The sequence below is a fragment of the Chrysemys picta genome, chromosome 18, assembly GCF_011386835.1.
Source record: "Chrysemys picta bellii isolate R12L10 chromosome 18, ASM1138683v2, whole genome shotgun sequence".
Classification (NCBI taxonomy): Eukaryota; Metazoa; Chordata; order Testudines; family Emydidae; genus Chrysemys; species Chrysemys picta.
Window position 1 is genome coordinate 13,705,364 of NC_088808.1, and position 26,246 is coordinate 13,731,609.

Genomic DNA, 26,246 nt, shown 5'->3' on the forward strand with positions numbered 1-26,246 from the left:
GGAGATACTGGTCAGGTGCCAAATGTTTAGAAACACATATTTCTGAGGTTAGTGTTCTCCCTTTAATTTGTCCCAGACCAGGGAGAGAAAGAGTTGCCAACAGTTTGTTACACTTCTTGCCCTCCTTTGCTTTATTAGACAAAGACTGGAAATCCTGGTTTCACTTTAATCATATTTATCTTAGAGTGCTATCTGGTAGACAACATCTAATACATATTTTCTCCTGCTTTATGAGAGTAATTGTCATGCTTTTTGTCGAGTGAGACATACAGGCTTCTTTACTGCCTCTCTGTGCTCATTCAGTGGTAGTACTTGCTAGTCACTGAGAGTTTAGGGTCCTGGTCCTACACCTGCTGAAGTCAATAATAAAGCTTTGAGTTCTATTGGAACAGGATTAGTCCCTAAATCAAGAGAGAGACATTCAAATTCACAGGGTAGTTTTCTGAACCAGAACTTCTGCCAGGAGGTGAGTGTGTTAATTTGGGAAGGGAAGGGGATAATGATATTTTAATTTAACAGATGTGGACAGAAGTGGCTAAGGGAATTTGAAGCAACAATTGCAATTGTAGTTCAAGCTGGTCACTCAATGAGTGCTGACCTATGAGGTTAGTAGATTCTATTCTACAATTTGAGCTGAAGATCACCTGTTACATCTAGAAGGAAGTATATCTTATATTCCACCCTCCTCACCCTATTTTACTTCGCCCAGACAACACCCCAGGAAAGCCGTAGTATATATATAACACGGGGATAGGGCAGATCTATGAAGTCCAGGATCATCGCCTACGGTTCCTGGAGCGCTTAAGGGGGGGAGGGAGAGTGTGGTTGGAAGCAGGATGTGCAGCCTGCGAGCAAAATCGCAGATGAGGGTGGCAAATACAGAGGGACTCGGACCTCTATTATTCCCGATCATGCAAACAGCCCTCTCCGCCCCACACACGTTAAAAAAAAACACATCCGAAATTTTATGCTTCATATAATCGGTCAGTTATATGTGTCTAGCTAACAACTCACCCTTGGAGGGAGAAACACACACACAATAGAATTAAAATTTTATAGTTTACAATTATTCATTTCCCATCTAGCCCTTTCAACCTTAACTGCGGAAGGATCGTGGTAGAATCACCACAGAAGGCGATAAGTTTTCCTGAGGCAGCAATTCACCCGTGATCAGAGACGCAAAAGTACCATCAGAGTCTTCGAACTCCACATCGGCGACGTGGGATCTCCAAGTCCTAGGCTCAAGTATGATACGCCCAGACTATTGGGGTGGAGAAAATCAAGCGAAAGGGAACGCGATTAGGAACCCGGGAGGGGGGGGGGGACACAAACAACTCACGGTAGAACAATTCCCCTCCCTTCAGTGAGATAAAGTAATGTGCTCCCAGTCAAGCCACCAAAAGTTTCGCTTCTGCTACTGGTGTACCATCCTGCCTGGACCCATCCACCCCCCTCCGTTTCCTTCGTTAAATATCCTTCACCGACCCCGAATTATCCTCCTCCATGTTTCAAAACATCCTTGGAAGGAGTGAAATGGTGATTAGAAGAATCTCTGCTTCTCCCCCACACAGAGCACAAGTGAAAGGAGTTTCAGGGCCTCAGCAACCGACACGACCATCCTTTCACCCTCCTCTCTAATCGCAATCGCTAGGGACAAAGGTCCCCCGAAGGAGAGTAGGAAACTTCATCTGGAGACCATATTTGTACAGGTCTCAGAGGGATCCCGGGGCTCCCCGGCACTCCGTTCCCAACAGCAGCTCGGCCATTCTGAGGAGGCATTTACCTAGGTGGTCGCGGCACCTGGGGCAGCTGGTCAGCATCCAGGAGTATCCTGGGAACCAGAAGTCATCCTCCGCCGGCCAATGCTTGTGCACTGAAGCCCTGACCAGGGTGATCACCAAGTACCTCTCCCCAGTGGGATCCTGGAAGAGCTGCACGAGCACTTTGCGTTTTCCAACAGTGACCGTCATGTTCCTGACAGGGAACGCTGTCTGGGGAGAAACTTCAGGTCCCAAACTCCGGCAACCTCGAATCCGCAGGACTCTCAGAGAATAATTCATCTTTCTCCTCCTCCTGGTCCTCAGGATCATGCTGGTGGGTTGCGCTTTGATGCTCGTCCTGGGGCACATGGTGTCTGAGAACCTCCCTGAAGCAACCAAGGGAGAGGCAGAGGGCTGCTAGCAAAGCCAATGCATGCATCCTCCTTCTCCAAGCTCGTACATGCACAAGCCCTGAAAGTGAATAGCTATCCAGCCCCCCTTCCTTAGGACTGATAGGCTATTCAGCCGATTGGTCCTTATTCAGTGGTCCAGTTCTCCAACATGATTAAACCTGCTTCTTGAGCCCCTCCCAGTGGCTGTTCCACCTGGGGCGAATCCAAGACCTGGAAGGAGAGAAGGGAAAGATCCTGTAAAGACAGAGGCAGAGAGCACAGTGCTTTCCAGAAGCTGGACTCGGACCAGGAAAACAAATCCTATCCTCTCCCCCAGACCGAGGCTGAATCTAAATCCAATAACCCTTGACTTTGTAACTTTCCAATAATATTTCCTTTACATAGACACCGTTTAGTGTAGAAGCATATAGTACAAAACAAACAAAAAATACGGGACCTCTGTTACTAATAAATCAGCAGATTAATAAGGGTTAGCACAAATCTATCATTGTTTGCTTTTGTAATTTAATTCAGTTTGTAACAAAAACTAGACTTAATTTATACTTCTTGTTCTGGTCAATTTAATTTGCTAGTTCTCATACTGTAATATTCAGTCTGCAAATCCTGCAGGGGAATGATTAAATAAAAATAAATAAAAAAAAAGTAATAAAAATAATGGAAACATTTATGTTTATATCAGGTTTTGTACATGCTTTAAAAATATGTACAATAAAAATGGGACTATTATTAACGGAAAATATCCTCTAATTGTGTAGCCCATATTCCAGCTGTTAAGTTGTGGAAAGTTGTGTATCACTTCAGGACAGAAATAACCTGTTGAATGGAATAACAAACAGCATTACATGTGTCTGGCAGCAGAAAGAGATCTTGAAGCACAAGGCTCAACCACTCGAGCTGAAGGAGAATGTCCTTTAAATGTTTGTAATGTAGGGTCTAAACCTGCAGTAAATCAACTCTGTTTCTATCCATGAGAGCAGTGTGAAAAACACACATTGTCTAGTTTATTATGCTATTAAAAACAACAGTAAATGTTTTTTCTTGGATATTTTTTGATCCAGAGGTCCAATACCACTGAGAATCCAGGGCCACATTCCTGGACCTACAAGAAGAATGATGTAATGTAAGAAAGAGCCAAAAGTTAAGTACTGAAGAGGCACAGGTTACCTTCCAGATTTTAAGGTATTTCCAGTCAAATAACTTTCCTAAGGTGGAGTTAAAGATCTATCTTATGTAAGGAGCGATTTTAAGAGAACACCTTTGTTTTCTCATAAAAACAAATGTTAGGAAAGCTGAAAATTAAAAATTAGTGTTACACTTAAAACTGAGTGTACTGTCGAATTTAAATGGAAGAGCACCTGTCATTTTTAATCAGTGTATCAAACTGCTTTAAATCTATATGCAGTTTATAGATACAATTAATCCCTTTATATGTATTCACCAAAGGAGAACTTTATTAGGCTCCCCCCCAAAAAAGTATATGGATTTCCAAATGTATAAGTGTTGTTATATTGTGAGACCCTTTGCATAGACACATAGCTACCATATGTATGGTACACTCTGGGTTTGCAGAGTGGTGAGGCCTCACACATATACCATAGAGGTATGTACAAAACCAAAGCCATATGTACTCCAAGCTAGCTCCTCAGTTCAACAAGAAACAAAACTAGATTGTGCTTGTCCTTGCAGGCTATACAGTAGGGAAAAGGAAGTGTGGGGATTGTGCTGTAGTCATATAAGGGAAGAAGGTACAAGAAATCTTTTTTCCCTCTTGTGTAGGTGCATAATCCTGTGCAGCAGAAAGCACGGTTGCTAGACTGACCTGCTGCTGGTTCAAGAAGGGGGCATGCTCCCTTCTCCATGCAAAGCTATCCATGCATAGAGGAGCATTGCATGCTTCTCCATTTCAGAGGATGTCTAGGAATTCTGGCAAGCCAGCCGGAAGCATGGTGTAGCCCTCCCTTCTTCCCACCAATGCAGTCAGGCCTTTAAAACCAGTATGTTCTGTAACATTTATGATGTTTGGAGTCACAGTCTGGCAATCCTCACAAAAAATTGTTAATCAGAATGCCAGACCCAAGAGTGGTGAGGGTGGAAAGCTCGAGATAAGGTCAGAATTAAGGTTGTCTCACCTTAATTGTGCAGGTCCATACTTTTCAATGCTCTTTAAAAAAATGTAACTTTAACATAATATATCCAGGTAAGTTTATATAGAAAATGTCACCATTGCCCTAAAGTTTACTTTTTCTCCCTGAATGAACTGATGAATATTGACAACCTCAATCCATCTTAACTAATTTTTTGCCTGGCAATGTGTTAATATTTAGGAGGCACCTTACAGCCTCTTCCCTATGTAATTATTGACTCCTTCCTTCTTGGATCTCTGAACCCTTAGTAGATAGTGCTGGATTTACACATCCTGTCAGGTGTTGTTCGAATTCCTGGATCAAGAGAAGGTGGCACAGGGTTGCTGGATTCCCCAGGAAGTAGCATTAGATCTCTGGATCAGTGTCAGGTGAGGTACATTGGCTATGCAGATCTCCAGCAGGTGGAACCAGATCTCTGAATCCCTGGCGAGGGGCACCGAATTGCTGGGTCCATGGCAGGTGACCCTGGAAACGCAGAGCTCTGGGCCAGCGATCCCGGCGTCATAGCAAATGGTGCTGATCCCCTCCTGGCGGGCAGGGGATCCCAGATCTCACCGGCCGGGGGCGCTGGATCCCTCAGTCTCAGGGGGCCGCCCTGCATTCCGGCAGGTGGCGCTGCAGGCCTCAGTGCCGCCAGGGGGCGCTGGCTCCAGGCTCCCGAACGGTGCTTCCCTGCCGAGGTTAAGGTTGAAGTTTGAAAAGTGCCGGTTGCGAGTGGCTGCGCTGGGGTAGGAAGCCCGGGGGCTGCGTCTGGAGCGGGCCGCGGGGGAAGAGGAGCCATGGCGGCTGGGGAGCCGCGGCAGGTGAGCGGGAGAGACTTGTCTGAACGGAGATCCGCAGGGGGTCCAGGAGACTGGGCGGGTCAGGAGCCGAGAGTCCCCGCGCTGGGGCTCGGGATGAGCCCTTCTGGGACTGGGGCGGGGGAGAACCTGAGGCGGGGAGGAGAGTCCGGCGGGCGGGGGAAGAGCCTGAGGGGATTTGGGGGGCAGGGGGAGGAGGAGAGTCCGGCGGGCGGGGGGAGAGCCTGAGGGGCGGGGGGAGAACCTGAGGGGATCGGGGGGCAGGGTGAGGGGGAGAGTCCGGCGGGCGGGGGGAGAGCCTGAGGGGATTTGGGGGGGGTGAGGGAGAGAGTCCGGCGGGCGGGGGGAGAGCCTGAGGGGATTGGGGGGCGGGGGGAGGGGGAGAGTCCGGCGGGCGGGGGGAGAGCCTGAGGGGATTTGGGGGGCGGGGGGAGGGGGAGAGTCCGGCGGGCGGGGGGAGAGCCTGAGGGGATTGTGGGGCGGGGGGAGGAGGAGGAGAGTCCGGCGGGAGGGGGGAGAGCCTGAGGGGATTTGGGGGGCGGGGTGAGGGGGAGAGACCGGCGGGCGGGGGGAGAGCCTGAGGGGATTTGGGGGGGTGAGGGGGAGAGTCCGGTGGGAGGGGGGAGAGCCTGAGGGGATTTGGGGGGCGGGGGAAGAGGAGGAGAGTCCGGCGGGCAGGGGGAGAGCCTGAGGGGGGTGGGGGAGGCATGGGGGGACGACAGGGAGACTTAACATAGAGGGACAGTAGTTTAGAAGGGAGAGAAAAATTGGCCTCTGGAAAAATCAGCTAGTGTCTCCCCCAGCTTTTTCCCATTGACACCTCCAAATTCTCCCCTCTTGGGGGGCTTTTATCTGGTCCCCACTTCCCGGGATGGCCGCCTCCTCCCCCCAGGAACTCATCTTGCCTTCCACCCCTACATCCACTCAGGGGCTAGAGTGTTCTCCTGGCTTGCTTGAGAAACTGGACTCTTTAGGAGTCCCCAGTTCCCTTACCCTGAGGCCTTTTTTTCCTTCCATGAGGCTGCGGTTTTTCCACCCAATATGAAGTAGTCAGTCCCTCATCCTGATCTATTGCGTATAGCCCTCTTTCTGCTCATCCCAGTGTATGTGGGGGCACATTCCTCTCATCAGAGTAGACCCTGTGATTCTCAGAACAGACAGAGTTGGGTCTGAATAATGGGGTTATCCTGCACTGATGACGATTATTGGGGTAGTGTCTAAAAGCCCAGTTGGAAATCACCGTTTCTTTGTGCTAGACACTATGCATATACACAATGAAAAAATGTTCTCTGCCCTCAAAAGAACCCCACAAATATGGGCTAAGTTTGCTACAAGGTGACTAAGGGAGGAATGCAAGTGTCTGATAGGTGTGAATTTTAAGGATATGGTTTAGTTATTTAGGATGGCAAAAGGGTTTATTTTAACCAGGAGAAATGGGCTGAGATGGAGAAAGGGAAAATGTAAGGTGAATAACAGGAAGCATTTTCTGTCAGTGGAATGCATTAGTTTGTGGAATACTCTCCTATGGAAAGTGGTGTGTGTGCCCCATCACTTCGGACATTTTAAAAACGAATCTGGAAAAATCTAATCTTGGAGCATAATATGTTACAATCTCATTCTGTGGGCAAGTTAGTGACAGAAAGGTCAGAGAGGTTTAATTTGATTTTTAAAAATCAACAGAATCATAATGTCACCCACTCACTGTCCCCCATGGCCTGACTCCAGGGCCCCAGGTTGGTGGAAATGGGTTGAATTGGTTATCATTCAAATGCCGTTTCTTCCACAAACACAGTGGTGTCAAATATGACAAACCTAGAACAATTATGTAGATATGTATTTTAGAAAATGTTTAAAAATTAAAATTGTAAATTATACTTTAACACAGGCGTGCATTGCTTACATAAAAAATCCCTGGAGAATCCACTACAAGGAACATTTCTGAAACAGTCCCTGGGGCAAGGGAGTTCCTGATGTAATAAATAGGTCTTTCCTTCTCTCTGATGTTTTTATTTTTTTGTGAGGGGAGGGATAATGTCTGCATAATTCAGAGTAGCAAAGGGGACCAGATCCACAAGTGCTAGAAGTCGATTTATCCCAAACTGGGTGCTGTACTTTTAACGTTTTAAAATAAATTGAGTGTAGGTGAAAGCTGCCATACTCAGTCTTGGTCTAAACACAGAGTTGTACCAGTTTAACTAAAGGCCTGGTTTAAAATCCCTTTAGTTAAAAAGGTGCATCTTTGTGTGCAGACTTTCTATATCAGTTTAAACCTTCTGTTGGTTTAGCTTGCATCTGGTGAATGCTGAATTGATATGAGTGTCTATGCAGGGGTTTGCACTGATGTAGCTGAATTGGTGGTGATTTCAGTTAAACCAGTGCAATGTCTCTGTGTAGACAAACCCTCTGGTCCCAGCTCTGCGGTGGGTCCTGTGCTGTTGGACCTCATTGCAGTTTCAGGGTTTAACAGCCTAGGAGACTAACCTTTGCTGGGATGCACAGCTGCAGCATGGGCAGTGTCAGCTTCTTGACACCCCACCCAGCATTTGTAAACCAGCTTTGCAAAATGATCATAAAAATGGAGATATCCGATCTCCTAGAGCTGGAAGGGACCTTGAAAGGTCATCGAGTCCAGCCCCCTGCCTTCATTAGCACAACCAAGTACCAATTTTGCCCCAGATCCCTAAGTGGCCCCCTCAAGGATTGAACTCAGAACCCTGGGTTTAAGCAGGCCAATGCTCAAACCACTGAGCTATCACTGTATCAGCCCAAATGCACATTCTGCTGTCCTACCCTTTTCTGTGTTTTATGTCCTCTAGTGCAGTGGTTCTCAACCTTTTTCTTCCTGAGGCCCCCAACATGCTATAAAAATTCCTTGTCCCCCCACCCGCACCCCATGCCACAACTGTTTTCTGCATATCCAGTAGCTTAAAAGCCAGGATCGGCATTAGGGGATAGTAAGCAGGATAACTGCCCGGGGCCCCATGCCACAGGAGGGCCTTCAAAGCTTTGTTGCTCAGGCTGTGGCTTCAGCCCCGCATGGCAGGGCTCAAGCTTTGGCTTTCTGCCCTGGTTTATTTTGGCAGACTCCCTGAAACCTGCTTGTGGCCCCGCAGGGGGCTCCGGATCCCTGGTTGAGAACCACTGCCCTAGTACAATCATTGTTCTTCTGGCCCACAGGGGGTAGAAAGAGCCTGTCAACCACAATGCCCTAGGGTACATGCGTTCTAAATATATTTAGAAAATGGACAAGGCAGATAGTTGACTTTCAGCTATGTGTTTGGCAGGGAGTAGAGTGGAGGAAACTTGCCCTGACACTGCCCACATTGTATCCATTCTGTGGATAAATGAAGGATGTCAGTTTCCAGCGCACTCAGTCCAGTATCTTTTGCCAGCACTAAGCTCACAATAAGCAGCAACCCTATAAGTTTGTCAGTACAAATGTGATAGGTGTGTTGCATTTACCTACCCATATGGTTTGGGAAGAGGAGAAATAGGCACACTTTTTCCTAATATTTGTTTAAAATGTAATTAAAAAAAATCAAACTCCTTTTTAGTAACTTACTACACATCGACAAAAGACTTTCTGATTTCCTGACCTGGAGTTGGAACGTTTGGCTGAGTGACTCAAGGGCTCCATGATTCAAGTTCCTCTTGATGAAACCTTTTTTTTTTTCTTCAGGAATTTGGCTAGATTCCTGGCCTTACTAATTGGGCGAGAACTTCCTGGAGTCAGGATGTTAAGCCTGAGCCACTTTGTTTCATTACCAGTCCTAAAGTCTCCTTTTTTGGTTGTCGAGTCCGTAGTGGACCTGACTTTGGCTTAAGCCACTAGTAAAAATAGAATTTGTTCTCACTCTCTCTCTCTCGTTTTGCTATTAAACTGAAATGTAAGCAACACCTGATTAGTGACGAAATATGGAGAGCCTGCTTATAAGACTAGCTGTGTGATGTGCAACACAATAACAGCATTACAATGACTCAATAATTTTTTGTTTCTGAGCAGTTGGCACGTACCTTGGGTGCTTTGTAAAGTCTTAACCGCCCATGATGTGCATCAGTGACTTGATAAGGCAAATCCTGATATAGTTTGTTACTATATGTATGGTCTAATATTAAAGATTATGACAGGGAGACAGGACTCCTAGGTTCTGTTCCTGCTCTGACAGCAACTCTGTGAGACTGGGGAATTTACTGAGTGTGGCAGGACCTTTATTTTGCTGCTCTTCATTTTGTATATTTTGTATATATAAAGTGAGGATCATGGTAAGTAATTAATCAGTCTTGGGCTACATACATACATACATACATACATACAAGTATGTTTTTCTTTAATTGCTATGGAGCCCTTTAAAACCTCTCCTCCTTTTCTAGAGTCCCCTGCAAGGAGCTGCTTACTATGTCATCAGCAGTGGGTGGAGCCAGGAGCAGGTCTCTGGATAAAGCTCTGGCTGCCCCTGCCTATGTGGAAAGCCTATTCATGGGGGAACATGGGGAAAGTCTGTGCTAACTAAGCTGTATCTGTTTTGGGGCTATAAACAGAGCCTGTCAGTTCAGAGCTATCACCAATACACCTTTCACCAAAACAAATATGTTTAAAATTGACTTAAAAAGCAAAGCTAAGAGCAGACTTGAATGTTGCCAGATCAATTTAAATGTGAGCAAAATGTCAAAGAAGCCATACTGCTGGCAAATCCCAGCTAGGATGGGTATTGGGACTACAGACTGTGTCTGCCTTTTCTGGTATAGCTTGTACAGCTGACTTTTTGACTCATTAATTGACAAACAGATGTATGGATTAATACATCCTCTATGATGAAGACTTGGTCATGCATTCACTGAAAGTTAGCGTATGGCTGTTACACCTCTAAAAAGTTCCAGTTGGCATGTAGCTTTGGACAACTGGCAGCTCAAGCCATATTAAAATAAAGATCTGCACCTGTTATATAATGCCAATGTAACTCAGCGTCATGATCATGATGAGGACAAATTACAGCTTCCCTTTGGTACTTATTTAAGACACACAAATATAAATAGACATTAAATAACAAGAAGGCAACCTTTGTGAGGACTCATCTCATTTGTGCATTAATGCGAAGTTGGGGTATATTAAGATCAAAGATGGGCCCCAAATTGCAAAGTTAAAATTTACATCTGATTTTCCTCAAAGTTGTTGGTGATTGGAATCAAGGTTTTGGTCTGAGACCATCTGTAGTTGAGATGAAGTGGTAGAACGCTATTGATGTGTTGCACACTCACCGTTTTGCTATCACATAATATCTCCAACTCTCTCCCCTTTGGTACTGGTTTTAGGGCATCTATCTCCTGCAAATGAGCAATGGGATGAACCTCATGGATCCAGGGTTCCAGCAGAAACTGGAGGATGAGAAGGAAGTAATTCGTCGAGCTATCCAGAAGGAACTGAAGATCAAAGAGGGGGCGGAAAATCTGCGCAAGGTGACAACAGACAAAAAGAATCTGGTGCATGTAGAGCATGTGCTGAAATCTTCCAATCGGAAACTGGAGCAGCTGCACTGGGATCTCCAGGAGCTTAATGCCCGGATTGTAGTAACAGAGAAAGGGGAGAGCAAAACAGGTAGGTCTTGGGACATAATTGTTGGGCATGATAGCTTCAGCAGTAAGCCTAATTATAGCCAATGCTTTCATTTCCTTTTTTTGTTTTCTATTGGGGGCTAATGTGATGGGAAGGAAAAATCTCCTCTACCTAGGAGAGGAATCTCAACTGATTCCTGCGTATGTCCAGGTGAGACGAACAGTGTAGAGGTATTGAAGTTTGGAAAGTTGTGATTGACACTAATCGAGATGGAAGGAGGTGATAACATAAATCAGAATGGGCAAAAGACTGATTGCGTATGTTGGACATAGGATCGCCTCCTGAACTTCATCTGGGCAGACTTACAGAGCTTGGGAGAGAAAATAGGGGCTTTGGAGTAGAATCCAACATGCAAGTTCCTGACAGAGGGATGAATGTGAGATTGGAGGTTGTTGGTATTCTCGGGGCCTGATCCTAAGAAGCCAGCAGTTCTCATATTGGGTCCGTAGTAGGCTAGGGTACGCAACAGCTAGGAGAATTTGTCCTTCAGTTGAGGCCGTATATTGTACGTGTCTTTGAAGATGAAAACCTCATTTATACTCTCCTCCTCATCCCACCTGTTACCCTATGAGGGAACCATGAGAAGCAGGGTAATGGAATTCACTATGTTGTTGTACAGATGGTTCCATGTCCCCGGACCCTTGTCTCTGGGAAAGGAACCCAAACCCAGTGGCAAGGAGGATAGAGGCTCTGAAAAAGCAGCTGCACATTGAGATGAAAGTGAAACAGGGAGCTGAGAACATGATCCAGATGTATTCAAATGCAACGTCAAAGGTAAGCATTGCTGAGTAGAAATAAGCAGGGAGCATTCCACCTTGGAACAAGATTTCTTTTAATAGTGTAAACACACACAAATCTTTATTCCAGATCTGAGTGTGACAGGGAGACGCTTTAAGTCAGAGGAGTTTTAGGTTGCATGGCTGAGCCCATCTGTGTGTTCATGAGCTGATACACAGCCCTGTGACAGCATGGTGTACTATCCCATGAGGGAACAGTGTTATGAATACAGGTTGTGTTGGACTCGTTGTCACAGGATGTCATTGAGACAATCATTTAGTACAATTCAAATCAGTCTGCCTACTGTGGGGGCTCTTGTACCTTCCACTGAAGCATCTGGTGCTGATCATTGTTACAGACAGGATTCTGGACTAGATAGACCAGGGGTCTGATCCAGTATGGTAATTTATGTTCCTACACTTCAGATACTGATTATGCTTCTGTTCTCTGATATTAGTTGCTAATATTAGACATTAGAATGGCTACCAGCATCTAACACTGGTGGTAGTGCCACTAGATTAGAAACAGATTAAAAAAAAAAGTCTCAGAAGTGGTCAATCTTGTCAGTCTCAGACATGGAGTACTGCCTCCAGAAAAGTCAATCCAGGCTTTGGGAGGTGCAGTACAGGGAGAGGAGCCAAAATATCTGACCAAAGGTAAGAAAATAAAATGCTTTGGAATATGACCCTTAATGTGTGACACTATCCCACATCATCAAGTTTCTGATATGATGTACCACGTTTGTGTAATACTGTTTATTTCAAAAGAGACTTTAAGATGGAGCGAAGTAAATGGTATCTTTGTGTATGAGTTATTTAAAAAAGAGCTTTTTGGGAATTTACTGCTTTCTTATTCATCATGCTTGTTGTGTTTGGCATAATCATATTTAATATTCTGGAGGAGAATAAAAAATAAAGTTTAATTAAGAAGCTTAATTTAACTATATGAGCAAGATAAAGAACTTAGACATTCTGGTTTACTCCACACCTCCACCCATACAACTCTGCCAGCACAATTGACTAGGGAAGCACAATATTGAATCACTGCAACATCAGAATAAAATCTTAGTTGAAAGTACTCACAGGGCAGGACACTGTTACCTATGAAACTCGTCACATCTTTCATAGGTGTCACAGCATATCACAGATCCCTCATCTGTATCTACCATGGTTGGAAATCATCATCCCTGTTGCTTATGCATCTTTTTTGCACAACTGGGCATTGTGTGAAGTTTTAGGACTTTCTGGGACCCCTTTTAAGGTCTTGTATGTTGTGGTGCCCCATCTTTGTCCTAGTCTAACACATAATTAAAATCGAGTTCTCTCCTGTATGGACCTCCCTAGCCATCTGTAATCTGTCTTGCCAGGACCGGAAGCTGCTGGCAACAGCTCAGCAAATGCTCCAGGACAGCAAGACGAAGATTGAGCTGATTCGGATGCAGATTGTGAAAGTATCTCAGTTGGCAGGTGGAATAGAGGATGCAATGGATCCAGCAGGTAAGATGCTTTGGATATCTGACATCGCTCGGAGAAGATATAGCTGAATTATGAAGCCCCAATGCCTGAGATGCTAGGCCATATGCTTGTCTGATTGTTATATTTATCTCCAACCTTACCAGTGAAGATGGGGGCCACCATCAGTCTCCTGGAGCTACGCATCGAGGAACTGCGACATCACCTATGCATTGAAGCTGCCGTGGCTGAGGGGGCAAAAAATGTGGTGAAGATCCTGGGAGGCAGGCGGGTGCAGGATCGCAAAGTGTTGGCTGAAGTAAGCACCATTGCAGTATTGCTACTTGAAGCATTGTGGTGTCTTTCTGTATGCTGGATAGTAACCTTTTTGTCAGAGGAAAAACAGTATTACAGCTGTTGCCCATTAATGCCCTAGCCCTGTTCTCAGCAATGACATGGTGGCTCCCTACTGCCAAGTCCCATGACACTGGTCTAAATCCTCCAGCACTGCCATAATACTGCAGTCCCTGCTCATAATGATGTTGTGGCAGCTGCTACTCCCAGCAACTGTAACGGTAGAAGGTGATAATTCCCTTGTATAACTGCTGTTACTGGCTGTTTGAGAGATTCTGTGGTTGTCATTGCCATCTGATTCATTGCATGTAATATGCAATGACTGTTTTTAAAAAAGCCACATATAAAGCTCTCCCATCATATGCTGTTCTTGTGAGAGACGTTACATTTCCAGAACTTGCCAACTGACTTACATCATAAAGCTAAGACAGAAAAAAATGAACTTATAGTAAACTAAACAACACTCTCTTTAATTTTTCTAATGGTCAGAACAGGAAAATATGAATAAAAAATTTCACTCATTTGCTATGTAACTTTGGCCAAGTCACTTATCCTTTTTGTGCCTCCGTTTACTCATCTGTACAATGAGGATAATACTTATCCCACAGGGCTTTTGTGAGCCATAGTTCATGTTTGTAGAGAGCTTTGAAGGTGTCAGATGAAAGGCTCTATATAACTGTGAAGTGTTAGTTATAGTAATTATCCAACTTGAGCATTCATTATACCAGTCATTTTTAATTGGAAATCTTTTGGAGTCCAAAGTGGTGGCTGCTTATAGTGCACTGGTGTGTAAGAAACCAGTTTTGGATTTTTGATCCTAGTCTGGTCTTCAAGTCGGAAATAGCGTGGTGGGAGCTTATTCAGGGCAGAATCCTCCTGACCCTCAGCAGCAGTGAGTTGCGATGAATGAGTGGTGCTGATAGTCCCTTCTTGTCCTTCATGAGCAGGATGGTGCCTGGCCTTTGAGGATGGGAAGTTGGGTCACTTGTGAAGTGTTAGTAGTACCAAGATCATGGCAGTGGCTATTAATTCAAAGCCTGTACTAGCTTTTTCTCTGCTCCTTGTTACCAGGCTCAGGGTCGTTTGCAAGAATCATCTCAGAAGATTGATTTGCTGCGCTTGTCCCTGGAGCAGCAGCTTAACGAGCTTTCTTCTGATCACCCAAAGCGGGCACTCATCAAGCAGGAACTAGTGAATGCTTCCTCTCTGGGAGCTCAGCATGTCAGCGTCCAGCCCTTCACTTCACTGATCAAACCCACAGCTCTTACAGGTACCCGAGGCTGCAGGGCATGGGGAATATTTCTTCCCTATATACCCATGTCATGACTGGTGTTTTTTGTGAGGTGGACACTTGTTCCACTAGGAACTGGATCAAGTCCTCAGTTTGTCTCATGTAGGCCACCAAAAAGCTGTCAGGTTGTAATGACTTTAATAGCTACTGAAGGCTGGATTAAAAGTGTAAAATACCTAGACAGCATAAATCTAAAGTTTCTGACTTCCTATGTGGACTGACTAGAATAATTTAACTTTTCTTGAGAATAACACTCTTTGGTGAAATTCTTCAGGTTCATTAGAAGTGAGACTGATGGGGTGTCAGGATCTGTTGGAAAAAGTTCCAGGACGTTCCCGAGTGTTTGGTTCATCTCCCAATCATGGGAGCCCAAGTGACATGAAATCCCTGACCCGAGCACGAGCTGGGATGAGTATTCATGGCCGCAGTACTGCAGCAAAGCACTTGCGAAATGAGGAGCTGTGTAGTGAGTATGATATTCCCTGTTGCATCAGTGATGGTGTCTTCTGATGTGCCTGCCACCTTTCAGTCTGGTGTGAGTGCAGTGAGAGGAAACCTGGAAACTTGGATCCTGAAACAGGGGAAGAGGCTGAATCATTTGGTCTCCTGTCCCCCTTAGTGATCTCCTGTGCTGGAAATCTGATTGGATTGTGTGGCTACCTCCAGCAAGAAGTATATTCCAACTTATGACCATATAAAAGATTGTAACCTACACTTTCTCCCTTGTCCAGATGAGGTGCTCGCTGTGCTCAAAGTGGACAATAAAGTGGTTGGTCAGACAAACTGGGGCCCAGTTAATAACCAGGCTTGGGATCAAAGCTTTGTCATTGAGCTGGATCGGGTAAGACTTTATTTCTGTAGGATGATAGGAATTCCAGGATCTCTTCAGTCTTGTCCTCAGAACCCCTCTGTTGTGTCCCTTTTTTGATCTTTAACTTTATTTTAATTATTTCTGTGGATTTGGTGATATACTTGTCATTCCATTTTTGATTCATCTCTTTACTGGGACTGATAATGTAGCCTTCTCCTCATTCTTAAATCTACTCACAGGTTACCTCTAGTATAGCTTCAGTCTGAGCATTTGATGCCCCTCTTCTGTCTCCATTTGAGCGGCCATGTTCCATCTTTTACCTGCAATACACCTCACTTTGGGATATTTGGGATGAGGTTCAGTCTTATGTAGGAGCAAAGTCAAGAAATTACATGAAAATGAGCAATCTTTAAAGAAAGTTGTAGCTGCTAAAGGTCTGAAAAGACCAAAGAGGTGGGAAGCAATAGGAATGAGGAAATGTCACCTCTTCCTTGGAGCAGGTCTCTTATACACTGCATCGTTTAGCTGCATGGAATTTCTACAAGGCAGGAAAAGGTGGAGTTCAGAGTGTGTAGGTTATGGGAGTGTATGTGTGCCAGGGCATTGGCCTTGTCCATTACCAAGCTCTCTGCTTCTCTTTTTCCAGTCCCGGGAGCTGGAGATTGCAGTTTATTGGCGTGACTGGAGAGAGCTGTGTGCAGTGAAGTTCTTGCGCTTGGATGACTTTCTTGATAATGAACGCCATGGGATGTGCCTCTCTCTTGAACCCCAAGGGATGCTTTTTGCAGAGGTAAAGGCTCTAGATTTTACCTTTCTTATCCAGAAGAGTCACTGCTTCAGAAGTTTTCTTCGGGTATACACTGAAGTGATAGGTAATTCTGTTGGGTTTGACTCTCCTTGCATTGAGAAGGTTGCAGACAAATGGGTAAACTGAGACATGGATAGGTGAAGTAACCTACCCAAGGTCACACCGAAGTCAGTGCAGGAGCTGGGACTAGAACCCAGGAGTCTTGAGTCCCATTTCTCTTTTCTAACCTCTAGATACACTTCGACCCTCACTCAATGTGTTGTCTTTATACCTCAAAAGTAATCTGCTTGTCCTCTAGTGGGGAGAGGAGGAGGGATGGTGAGCACTTGCAATTCGAATAGTTTCCATCCCCCTGTTTAGAGTGTGGCGTCTACCCTGGAAATAGGTGCTTGTCTGAGAATGGAAGGAGTGAACAGGGAGGATATGTTATACATACATTTATTTAAGCAATTATATAGCTTACCTTTCATTTATTCAGATTCTTAATTTTTAATGTTTTTTATTGTTTTTTGGAATGGTGAATAATGCATTTGTTATTTACTAAACGATCAATTTTTTTTACCTGTGTTTGTGTCAAGGGCTATGTAGATGGAAATTAGAATTAAATAAAAAATGCACAAAACAGCATTTAAAAATTATTAAATAAAACTACCTTAAATATGCTGGATACATTTAAACAAAGTTAATGAAAAAGTTAATCAAAACGTGTTTTGGATTTAAAACTAACTGATTTATTTTATTAAACAAATAAAGTATCTGTAATTAATACATTGAACTGGTTGTTTCTTGTCACCATGTCCTTCAGGATTTCAGAAGGAATAGATTTCATCTTCCTGCACTTAATTTTGATTCATAGATTGAAAGAGGAAACCAAGTTTTCCTGCACTTTCAACTCCCATTGATTTCTTAACTTAGAATGAACTAGTCCAGGGGTTGGCAACCTTTCAGAAGTGGTGTGCCGAGTCTTCATTTATTCACTCTAATTTAAGATTTTGTGTGCCAGTAATACATTTTAACGTTTTTAGAAGGTCTCTTTCTATAAGTCTATAATATATAACTAAACTATTGTTGTATGTAAAGTAAATAAGGTTTTTAAAATGTTTAAGAAACTTCATTTAAAATTAAATTAAAATGCAGAGCACCCCGGACTGGTGGCCAGGACCCGGGCAGTGTGAGTGCCACTGAAAATCAGCTTGTGTGCCGTCTTTGGCACTCGTGCCATAGGTTGCCTATCCCTGAACTAGTCATTAAACTGAACTAGTTGAGTAAACTGAAATCAAATTTTTTTTTTTCTGCATCTGCTGAAAAATCTGGTTTAGCACATCAGCAAACAGTGGTGAGAGGTACTTAGCCAGTGACTTTCACCAGTTCACTGATATGACTTTAAAACTTGGCAGCAAACATTTACTACATATTATATGTGTTTATTTAATTTAAATTATTTTAATAGATTATAGTAAACTTAAGCCTTAACATAGATTGCCGTAATTTAAAAAGTCATTCTAAATAGGTTTATTTAAAAAAAATAAACGTTTATTTAATTTAAATTTAAAAAATTGATTTAAAATAAAAATCTGATTAAAAAAAAAACAACAATAATTGATTATTACCCACCCTAAGGAGTGGCCTTTGTGGCTGATACAATCTACACTCAGATGGTTGAGGACAAAAGCACCAACTGAAAACAAGGGAAGAAATACTTTAAAAAGATGAGTGTGTTTATAGCCAGGAGTGACCCTTAAAGGGCCCCCACTGTAATTACTTGGGCACTACATAAAACACACAGTCTTTGACTTGCTTTTGTTAGGAGTCATCAGCAACACTTTACATTAAAGAGGGTGGCTTAATGATTAGGTTTTAATCACCCAGACTGTCTGGAACTATGGGATCAAATCCCATCAGGTTGGGCTTATCCCTTTATCTTTTGAGATAATAAAGGGCTAGTCTACACTGGCAACGCTAAAGTGCTGCCATGGCAGCGCTTTGCTGGGAGAGAGCTCTCCCAGCACTCTGAAAAACTCACCTCCACGAGGGGTGTAACTACCAGCACTGGGAGTGTGGCTCCCAGCGCTGGTGCCCTGTCTACACTGGCACTTTACAGCGCTGAAACTTGCTGTGCTTGGGGGGGTGTTTTTTCACACCCCTGAGTCAGAAAGTTGCAGTGCTGTAAATTGCCAGTGTAGACAAGTCGAAAGTGCATGGAACTCAATTTGTTACGAGTTCTTCCAGGTAATCCTTAAAAAAACACAGTCCTGTCTCCTTTGCAGGAGACAAAAGATCCCAGGGGATCTTTCCTAAATTGGGGTCTGACCCAGTCTTCTTAGCCAAAATTTCCCTTCTTGTCACTCTTGTGTTGTGGAGTGACTGGCTGCTGCTTCCCACTTTGGGGGTACTACATTTCAGCGGTGCTTTATGTATATAATTTGAAAAGTACACTGGCATCAATTGGGATGGAAGACACCTTAGAAATGTTATGAGTAGGGTCCCACCAAATTCACGGTCCATTTTGCTCAATTTCACGGTCATAGGATTTAAAAAATAGTAAATTTAATGATTTCAGGTATTTAAATCTGAAATTTCACAGTGTTGTAATAGTAGGGGTCCTGACCCAAAAAGGAGTTGTGTGTGGGGGGGTCTGCTACCCTTACTTCTATCCTACCCTACCCTACCCTACCCTAGCGGTACTGCTACCCTTACTTCTGCATGGCTGCTGGCAGTGGCGCTGCCTTCAGAGCTGGGCAGCTGGAGAGCGGCGGCTGCTGGCAGAGCTGCCACCAGCAGCAATGCAGAAGTAAGGCTGGCATGGCATGGTATTGCCACCCTTACTTCTGTGCTGCTGCCTGCAGAGCTGGGCCCTCAGTCAGTAGCCGCCACTCTCCGACCGCCCAGCTCTTAAGGCAGCAGCAGAGAAGTAAGGGTGGCAATACTGCAACCCCCCTAAAATAACCTTGCGACCCCCACCCCCACAACTCCCTTTTGAGTCAGGACCCCCAATTTGAGAAACGCTGGTTTCCCCCATGAAATCTGTATAGTATAGGGTAAAAGCACACAGAAGACCAGATTTCATGGTCTGTGACATGTTTTTCATGGCTGTGAATTTGGTAGGGCCCTAGTTATGAGCCAATCATTCTGCCTTTGTCAGATTCTCTGTACTTCATGTTAATGGATACTTCTAACTTTAATTATTATTATTATTTTTTTTTAAACATAGCACCTGAGGGGAGTAGATAGTGTAACTCAGTCTGGAGTCTGCCTGCTTATGTGACTCCTAGTTTGCTGAATGGGTGTGAATGGTCTATTTGATCAGAAGGCTAAGCATTGAGTCTTCTCTGCTTCCCTGGCAGGTGACCTTCTGTAACCCTGTGATTGAGAGACGGTCTAATCTGCAGCGCCAGAAACGTATTTTCCCCAAACAGAAAGGTAACCAGCCTGTGAACTGACAGCCACTCCAATTAGGGGCATGTATGGTTATGTGGTTGTCGATGTGGGGGATGCTGCAGCACCCCATGGCTTGAAGTGGTTTCCATTATATACAGGGTTTACAGTTTGGTTCAATGGCTCTCAGTGCCCCCACATAAAAATTGTTCCAGCATCCCTGGTTTATGGTACTTTTTGGAATGCTTCTGGGTTAATGGATGTGTGTAGGTGAGATCTATTAGAGCGTGGCAATATCTCCACTCACTAGAGAAGTGATGGAAGCATGGCTGTAACATGGAACGTACATGTTGTAACACTGTTTACATCCATTCCTAACATGATTACAGTGTCAGGGGCTATGATTAGTAGTTTTTTAACAGGATTGTTGCTAGTAGGATCCAAGCCTCAATCTATGTGTGTTCCTACCACCTGTAGGATGACCAGATAGCAAGTGTGAAAAATTGGGACGGGGTGTGGAAGGTAATAGGTGCTATGTAAGAAAAAGCCCCAAATATCAGGACTGTCCCTATAAAATCGGGACATCTAGTCACCCTAACCACCTGTGCTACCGCAGATAAGTGACAGTGGTGAGAGATTTCCTAGAAAATTTAGACAAAGCCATGGTGTGGACAGGGACATTGATTGTCCAACAAGGCTTTAAAGCTGGCACTTCAGCGAGGTGAATGGGTTGGTGGGTGGCACAGCTCATGTGCTCTTTTTCTCCAGAGCTGGAGAGAGAGAGAGAGAGAGAGAGAGAAAATTTATATTCTGAAGGCTCTTTGCAATTGGAAAAGCTCAATTTTTTTTTTTAAACAAAAACTTTGATACTGCAGGAAACAGCAAAAATCATGGAAAGACCTTAAAAACTCATAATCCACAATTTATTTTCACAATTTTTCTGTTCTCAGGCTGAGAGACTTAAATTCAGCATGGAAGTGGGGGTGGAAAATCAGAATATAGTACCTTCACATTATCTTTTGGCCAGGGTCTAGTAGAATATCAGTTTAATATCTGGTACATCCACTGTGTGAGGATTGTACCTCGCCATTGCAGGGGTCTGGACGTGATGAAGTGGGAGGTCTTTTTCAGCTCCAACTACTAGGACCTTATGAATACTTTCATCGTTACTTACCTATAAGTCTGTCAGCTGTTCTGATTGTCTAGGAGATGTAGGTATGGTGCCTCTTGGTCTACCATCCCCAAATTGGGCCTCTTGTTGGGGTGATCAAATGGCTGCCTCGATGAACTAGATAGGGCAATGGTTCATGTACTGCTTGGCATGGTAATCTCAGTAACATTTGGGTTTCTCCTTCTCCAGGAAAGGAGTTTCTCCGAGCTTCTCAGATGAACATAAACATTGCTACCTGGGGTCGTCTAATGATGAGCATCCTCCCTCCATGTAGTTCCATGAGCACGCTAAGCCCCCCACTTCGTACTTCCATTCATACAGACTTTACCTCTCCAACACAGCTGCAAACTCAAACTGATTCAATGTCTATGTTGGGCAGGTAAGTCTTGTTCTAGTTAATGTTATTTGACAAACTGGAATGGGCACAAAATTAAAACTTGGTGAAATTCCACAGGGTGGTGAAAGATCTATGTAGGAAACTTAGCTTGGGCTATTAAGAAAAGCTAATACCCGCTGAGATGGTGTGAACTTTTATGGAGCAGTCAGTATTGTAGGGCCACCTCTGATTTATTGTTGACCATTGGACAGATTTCCAGAATCATGGTTCTTCTTTGAGTATATGCCCCTATGGGTGCTCCATCATAGGATGTGCATGTGCTTGGGCACTCTCAATTGGAGATTTTAGCTAGCAGTGTCCAAAGGTCTGCGTCTGCGCACTATGCCTCTGCGTGTTCCTTCTCAACTGCCCTCAGCTCAAGGGGCATATAGGCAGGTGCAAATCTGTCGCCACTGCAGTTCCTTCTCAACTGCCCTCAGCTCAAGATGGTTCCGAATGGTGTTTGCTGTGTTCTCAGACCCAGGGGGTCAGGTGGGCTTGCACTTGGGTGGCTAGCCTGAGCTGCCATCAGGGTCACAATGTCCACACTGCTATTTTTAGGTGCTAGCTCAAGGTGAGCTAACACAAGTCTGTCTACTCACAGTGGAAATCACACCTCCCCGTTGCAGTGCTGACATGCTGTTAGGATCTGTCATGCTGGCCATTGTTCAATGTGGACCTAGCCCACCAACAGCAGTTCCGGGCCCCAGGGCAGAACAGTCAATGGGTCTGAGCTACTGCCGGCTGCACTGCTGGTGCCCAGTGAGTTGCCGGCACAGCCAGGGCTTCCACATGCCCATCCGGTTGCTTTCATCACCGTCGGTACCACCCCACGTGCACCTAGGAGCCCTGTGGCCTGCCTGGACTATTTAAAAGGGCCTGGGGCTCCCAGCCGCTACCACAGCAGTGGCAATGGCCGGGGGCCCCCAGGCCATTTAAAATCACTCAGGCCTCTGGGCAATTGCCCGCTTTCCTCCTTCCCCTCCCACCCCGTCGGTGGGCCTGGTGTGGACCAATAATTTGGTGTCTCAATCTGGGGTCATAGTAGAAGGATCCAGCCTGAGGTGGTCATTTTCCTGCAAAATCTGTGAGTGACCACAAGCTGATAACTCCTTGTAAACAGGACTTGTGAGAGGCTCATGTGAGAAGGAGTGGGTAACAGATCTCCATCTAATGGTCTAAGGCACATTCTCACTTCGTTAAATAAAATTAACGGTTCATCAGCAATTACTCTTTCACGTGTTTCCACTCATTTCTTATGACATAGGCATGACATTGGGAAAGTGAATTTGGGAGTGTGATGGTGGGGGAAAATAGGCAAGTGCATGGCCTGCTTCAATGCCTTTTCACCTAAAGTCAAAAGCTGCTTTAACTTTTATCAGTATTAAACTTAACTTTATTTGGTCAAATGCTAAATTATCCAGGCCCAAACTCAAATGTGGCACATGTTCTCTTCATTATATACTATCTGAATACTATACAGGGCCACAGTTTAACTGGTGCTGGTATAGATCGTAACCTTCTTTCCTGTGGTTGCAAATAACCTAACCACCAACTTGAATGTGTTCCAAAGCTACGTATTTTAGCTTTTAGATTTGCTCCTCTAAAAGAGGATATTTTTCACTGGTCCACTAGCCCTTGTAAGAAGGAAGATCAAGTTGGTTATTAAGCTAAACTTCATTTCTGTGACGCAGTCAAAAAATAGATGTTTACTTTAAATTGTTTATCAGATGGCTGTTTTATTTATAGGCATTTCTATAACTTTCATCACTCGTAATGTCAGAGTGCTAGGTATCCTGACATGAGTATAAACACCAGCAGCATAATAAAGGCTTATTTCCTTACAATTCATTTTAAAGGCGCATACTACCTGTTGATTTCTCACAGGCTTGAATCCCAGGTATGAATCAGGGAGTCTTACTGTCCAGTGCATTTAGGATTAATTTAAACCTTACTCGTGTAATTCTGGCACTGCACTAGTGTCCGTTGTACCATATTCTATTCCACAGTGACCTCTTTAAAAATTTCTTCCAAATGCAGTGACTATCCAGTGGCTAAACTGACATTTGGTGAGGAACCTCCCCCTAAGCCTCCACGCCTTTTTTTGACAGCAGATTCCAAAGAGATTGCTCCATCTCCTGCAGACTCTCCGGTAAGAATCTGGGTTGATAGAGAGATTTTGTGTGTGTTGGTCAGGTTTCTTTAGTGGGTTGGGCCCTGCCCTTTCCTCTCAAATCCAAGTTCTTTTTGACTTCTTATAACCCTCAGGAAATTAGTGACTCCTCGGGCAGATGTTGATTAAGACTGGCTAATATCCAGGGATTTGGGGTCCAATTGGGTGACTGGGCCTTGGGGTTTTGGTCACTCAGAAGTGGGAGGGATCTGGACTCTAAGGGGAGGTGCTCTATCTCCCCAATCCTATAAATTGCCTCCCCTTGCAGAAACAAAGTGGCAGGCAGGTCACTTTGGGATTTCAGGCCAGAAGTGGGGAAGAAGTATCTGCATGAGGAAAGCAGGGACACAGAGCTTGCAGGTGCTGTAAAACAGGAGGGCATGTAAAGCTCTCTTCCTGGGTGAGCTGGATGGGAAGGAAGAGGGGATCTCATTCACTGAGGGAAAGGAGCAGTCACTGGGGGAGAAGTAGAGGTGCAAGTTTTCAGTGCTGAAATAGTTAAATACCTGTGCCCTGACACATACCTTACTCTTCTACTTAGTGTGCACCCATAGATGAAAGTGCATTATCTCTGGTCACCAGAGTTCTCTAGAATTGCACTGAGACATGTGAAGTGACTTTCTGGGAAAGTCATGGTTCATCCTAGACTTTTTCAAATGGGTACCCACACTAGGGGCTGACTCCAACAGGGAGATAGAATCTTATTATTGCATTGCTCAGTACATAGAAATGGTTTAAGTAGCCATAAACAGTCTGTGTTTGTGTGCTGTGTGGGCCATACTCCACTCACAACAGAGACAATCCCTGTTTATATCACAAGAAGAACATTCTCTCTGGTCACTGCTGGGTGACACAGATGGAGGCTTGGGTGTGGGTTTTCCAGTCTGTTCTGATCTGATCCAGTGGGACTTTGCAAACATTCCACAGAACTGGATGTGGTGATTTTCTCTCCATTCAGTGTCTGAAGAGGCTACATGTGGAAGAGAGGACTTGCAGCTCTGCTGTAACAGAAACACCAAATTGGGCTTCTCAGAGGTAATTGTGGACCGCATGGGGCTCTTTTGGGCACAAGGAAAGGGGATATTGAGCTGAAATTTTTGACCATCAGTCTTAAGTTCTGTTAAATAGGTATTACGACATCTAATTAGGAAATTAATTGCTCAGTAACCGACTTTTCATACTGTATTTATATAGTACAAGGAAAACTCTGCATTTTACCTTATTTATCCAGATGCCTGCATAGCATTATCTGTGTAATGAACCTTGAACATTACCTATTAACAGGCTGTGCAATACAGTTGAGTGAATCTTTCTAGTAGAAGGTAAAATAATTTAGCTGCCCTCAAATGGCTCCTCATTTTTAAGCATTTTAAATTCTCTAAGGCTTAAACATGTGAGCTATTTAGATATACCTCTCTGAATACTAAGTAACATACTTCAAAAGCACCCCCAGTAGACCGCACCCCTTGTTTATTATATTAATGTAGTTATTTGAGATAAATTAGTCTCCATTGCATGAGGGGCATACATAAAACAATGAAGTTGTTTGTAGAGTCTAATGCTGTTACTGGGCTGTATATAACAAGGATACAGACTAGAAAAATGCAACAAGAAAATGCTAGGTAAAAAACACAACAACAATAATATTGAACCATCAGTTATGTAAAAACGCATGAATAACAAAATAAACATTAACTGATCAACAGCTTCAACTATTTCCTTATGTAGGAGCATTAACGTATCAGTCCTTTCACCCTCACTTCGGAGGTTTGTAGTTGGTAGCAAGGACACAGTCAGTCACATACATTGACTTACCTACCGTCTCTCTGGGAGGGACGTGTGTCTTTCTAGGCTAGATTCTTAGGCCTTCAATTCACTCACCAGAGGAGAGGGAAACCTCTGCTCCCAGCAAACGATGTTCCTAGACTAAGCCCTTTTAACTGCCTTTTTATTTTTTTCCAAGAGATCCTAGAATCTACAGTTTTAGTTTCCTTGGTAACAGCATGTGGCCAGCATAATGTTTCATGGCATCTGTCCACTCAGCTACACATTTTGTATTCCCCTTTTTGCCCTCCAACACCCCCACTCTCCCCTCATCACTACCTATCCCTATCTAAGAACTAGAATCCTTCTCATCCTAGCAGCACCCCAGACTTGGTTTCTTCCCATATCCCACCACCAATCTTTTGTTCTTCTATTGTTGTCCTGACAGCACCTTCATATTTACATGGTCTTGTCCCACCAGCTACCCTTTAGCTTCCTTAGGCTTGGCTTCTTGCTGTGTAAACCTCCTTCCCTTTGGTATCCATTTCTGACCTTTGAGTTTACTATGTCTTGTCCTAGTAGTGCTTTCTCTGTTTGCCTGCAGGAAGAGGACTGTTCAGCTTCAGGATTTTCACTGCATCGCAATGCTGGGACGAGGGCACTTTGGGAAGGTAAAGTGGGAATAAGGGGCTTCCTTGGAAGGGGCGGGTGCAAAGCTGGCCCCCTCTCTTTTTCCACCTCTGCATCTCATAGTTTGAGAGTGGAAATGTTCCAAAAGGGGAAGAGGCTCATTCAACTGTAAATGGAAAAATCAGCTCCTGCCCCACAAGGAAACAGCTGATATTCCTGTTAATAAGAGGGTCTTTCGAGTGTTTAGGGATTCCAAGGCTGGAGAGAACCTTTAAGGGCTCAGGTTCCTCCACCTATCCTCTTTTCACATGCCCCATGTAGTTCATATGCCTCTAGCTCCAGAGCCCATCAAGGTCACTCCTTGCATCATCCATAGGGGTCACTAGAGAACAGCATTAGGTGATCTTCCTCCCCAAAGATTGAGCTCACAACTCCTGGGTAGTTGGAGCACTGAGTGGCTATAAAATCATAGGACCAGCTTTGACACTCCAGATTTTAAAAATTGCATAATTTAAAATGAGTTCCATCTGGAGTTAT

General features: G+C 44.3%; 1 protein-coding gene across 2 annotated transcripts in view; it reads left to right on the forward strand.

Annotated features, from left to right (window-relative positions):
• The first annotated feature begins 4,563 nt into the window (after positions 1-4,563).
• Positions 4,564-26,246, forward strand: part of PKN3 (protein kinase N3) — a 28,283-nt gene continuing 6,600 nt past the window's right edge. The window contains exons 1-14 of one of the 2 annotated variants that reach the window (XM_042854214.2): positions 4,564-4,685; positions 10,428-10,710; positions 11,348-11,502; positions 12,872-13,001; positions 13,124-13,275; positions 14,382-14,580; positions 14,876-15,067; positions 15,333-15,442; positions 16,059-16,202; positions 19,565-19,640; positions 20,956-21,145; positions 23,183-23,294; positions 24,274-24,350; positions 25,684-25,750. In XM_042854214.2, the coding sequence (XP_042710148.1) occupies positions 10,446-10,710; positions 11,348-11,502; positions 12,872-13,001; positions 13,124-13,275; positions 14,382-14,580; positions 14,876-15,067; positions 15,333-15,442; positions 16,059-16,202; positions 19,565-19,640; positions 20,956-21,145; positions 23,183-23,294; positions 24,274-24,350; positions 25,684-25,750 (1,869 nt within the window). In that variant the 5' untranslated portion in view covers positions 4,564-4,685; positions 10,428-10,445. Of the gene's footprint in view, positions 4,686-4,943; positions 5,121-10,427; positions 10,711-11,347; positions 11,503-12,871; positions 13,002-13,123; positions 13,276-14,381; positions 14,581-14,875; positions 15,068-15,332; positions 15,443-16,058; positions 16,203-19,564; positions 19,641-20,955; positions 21,146-23,182; positions 23,295-24,273; positions 24,351-25,683; positions 25,751-26,246 lie in introns of those variants that run through there. The other variant, XM_024106113.3, reaches the window with a different exon arrangement.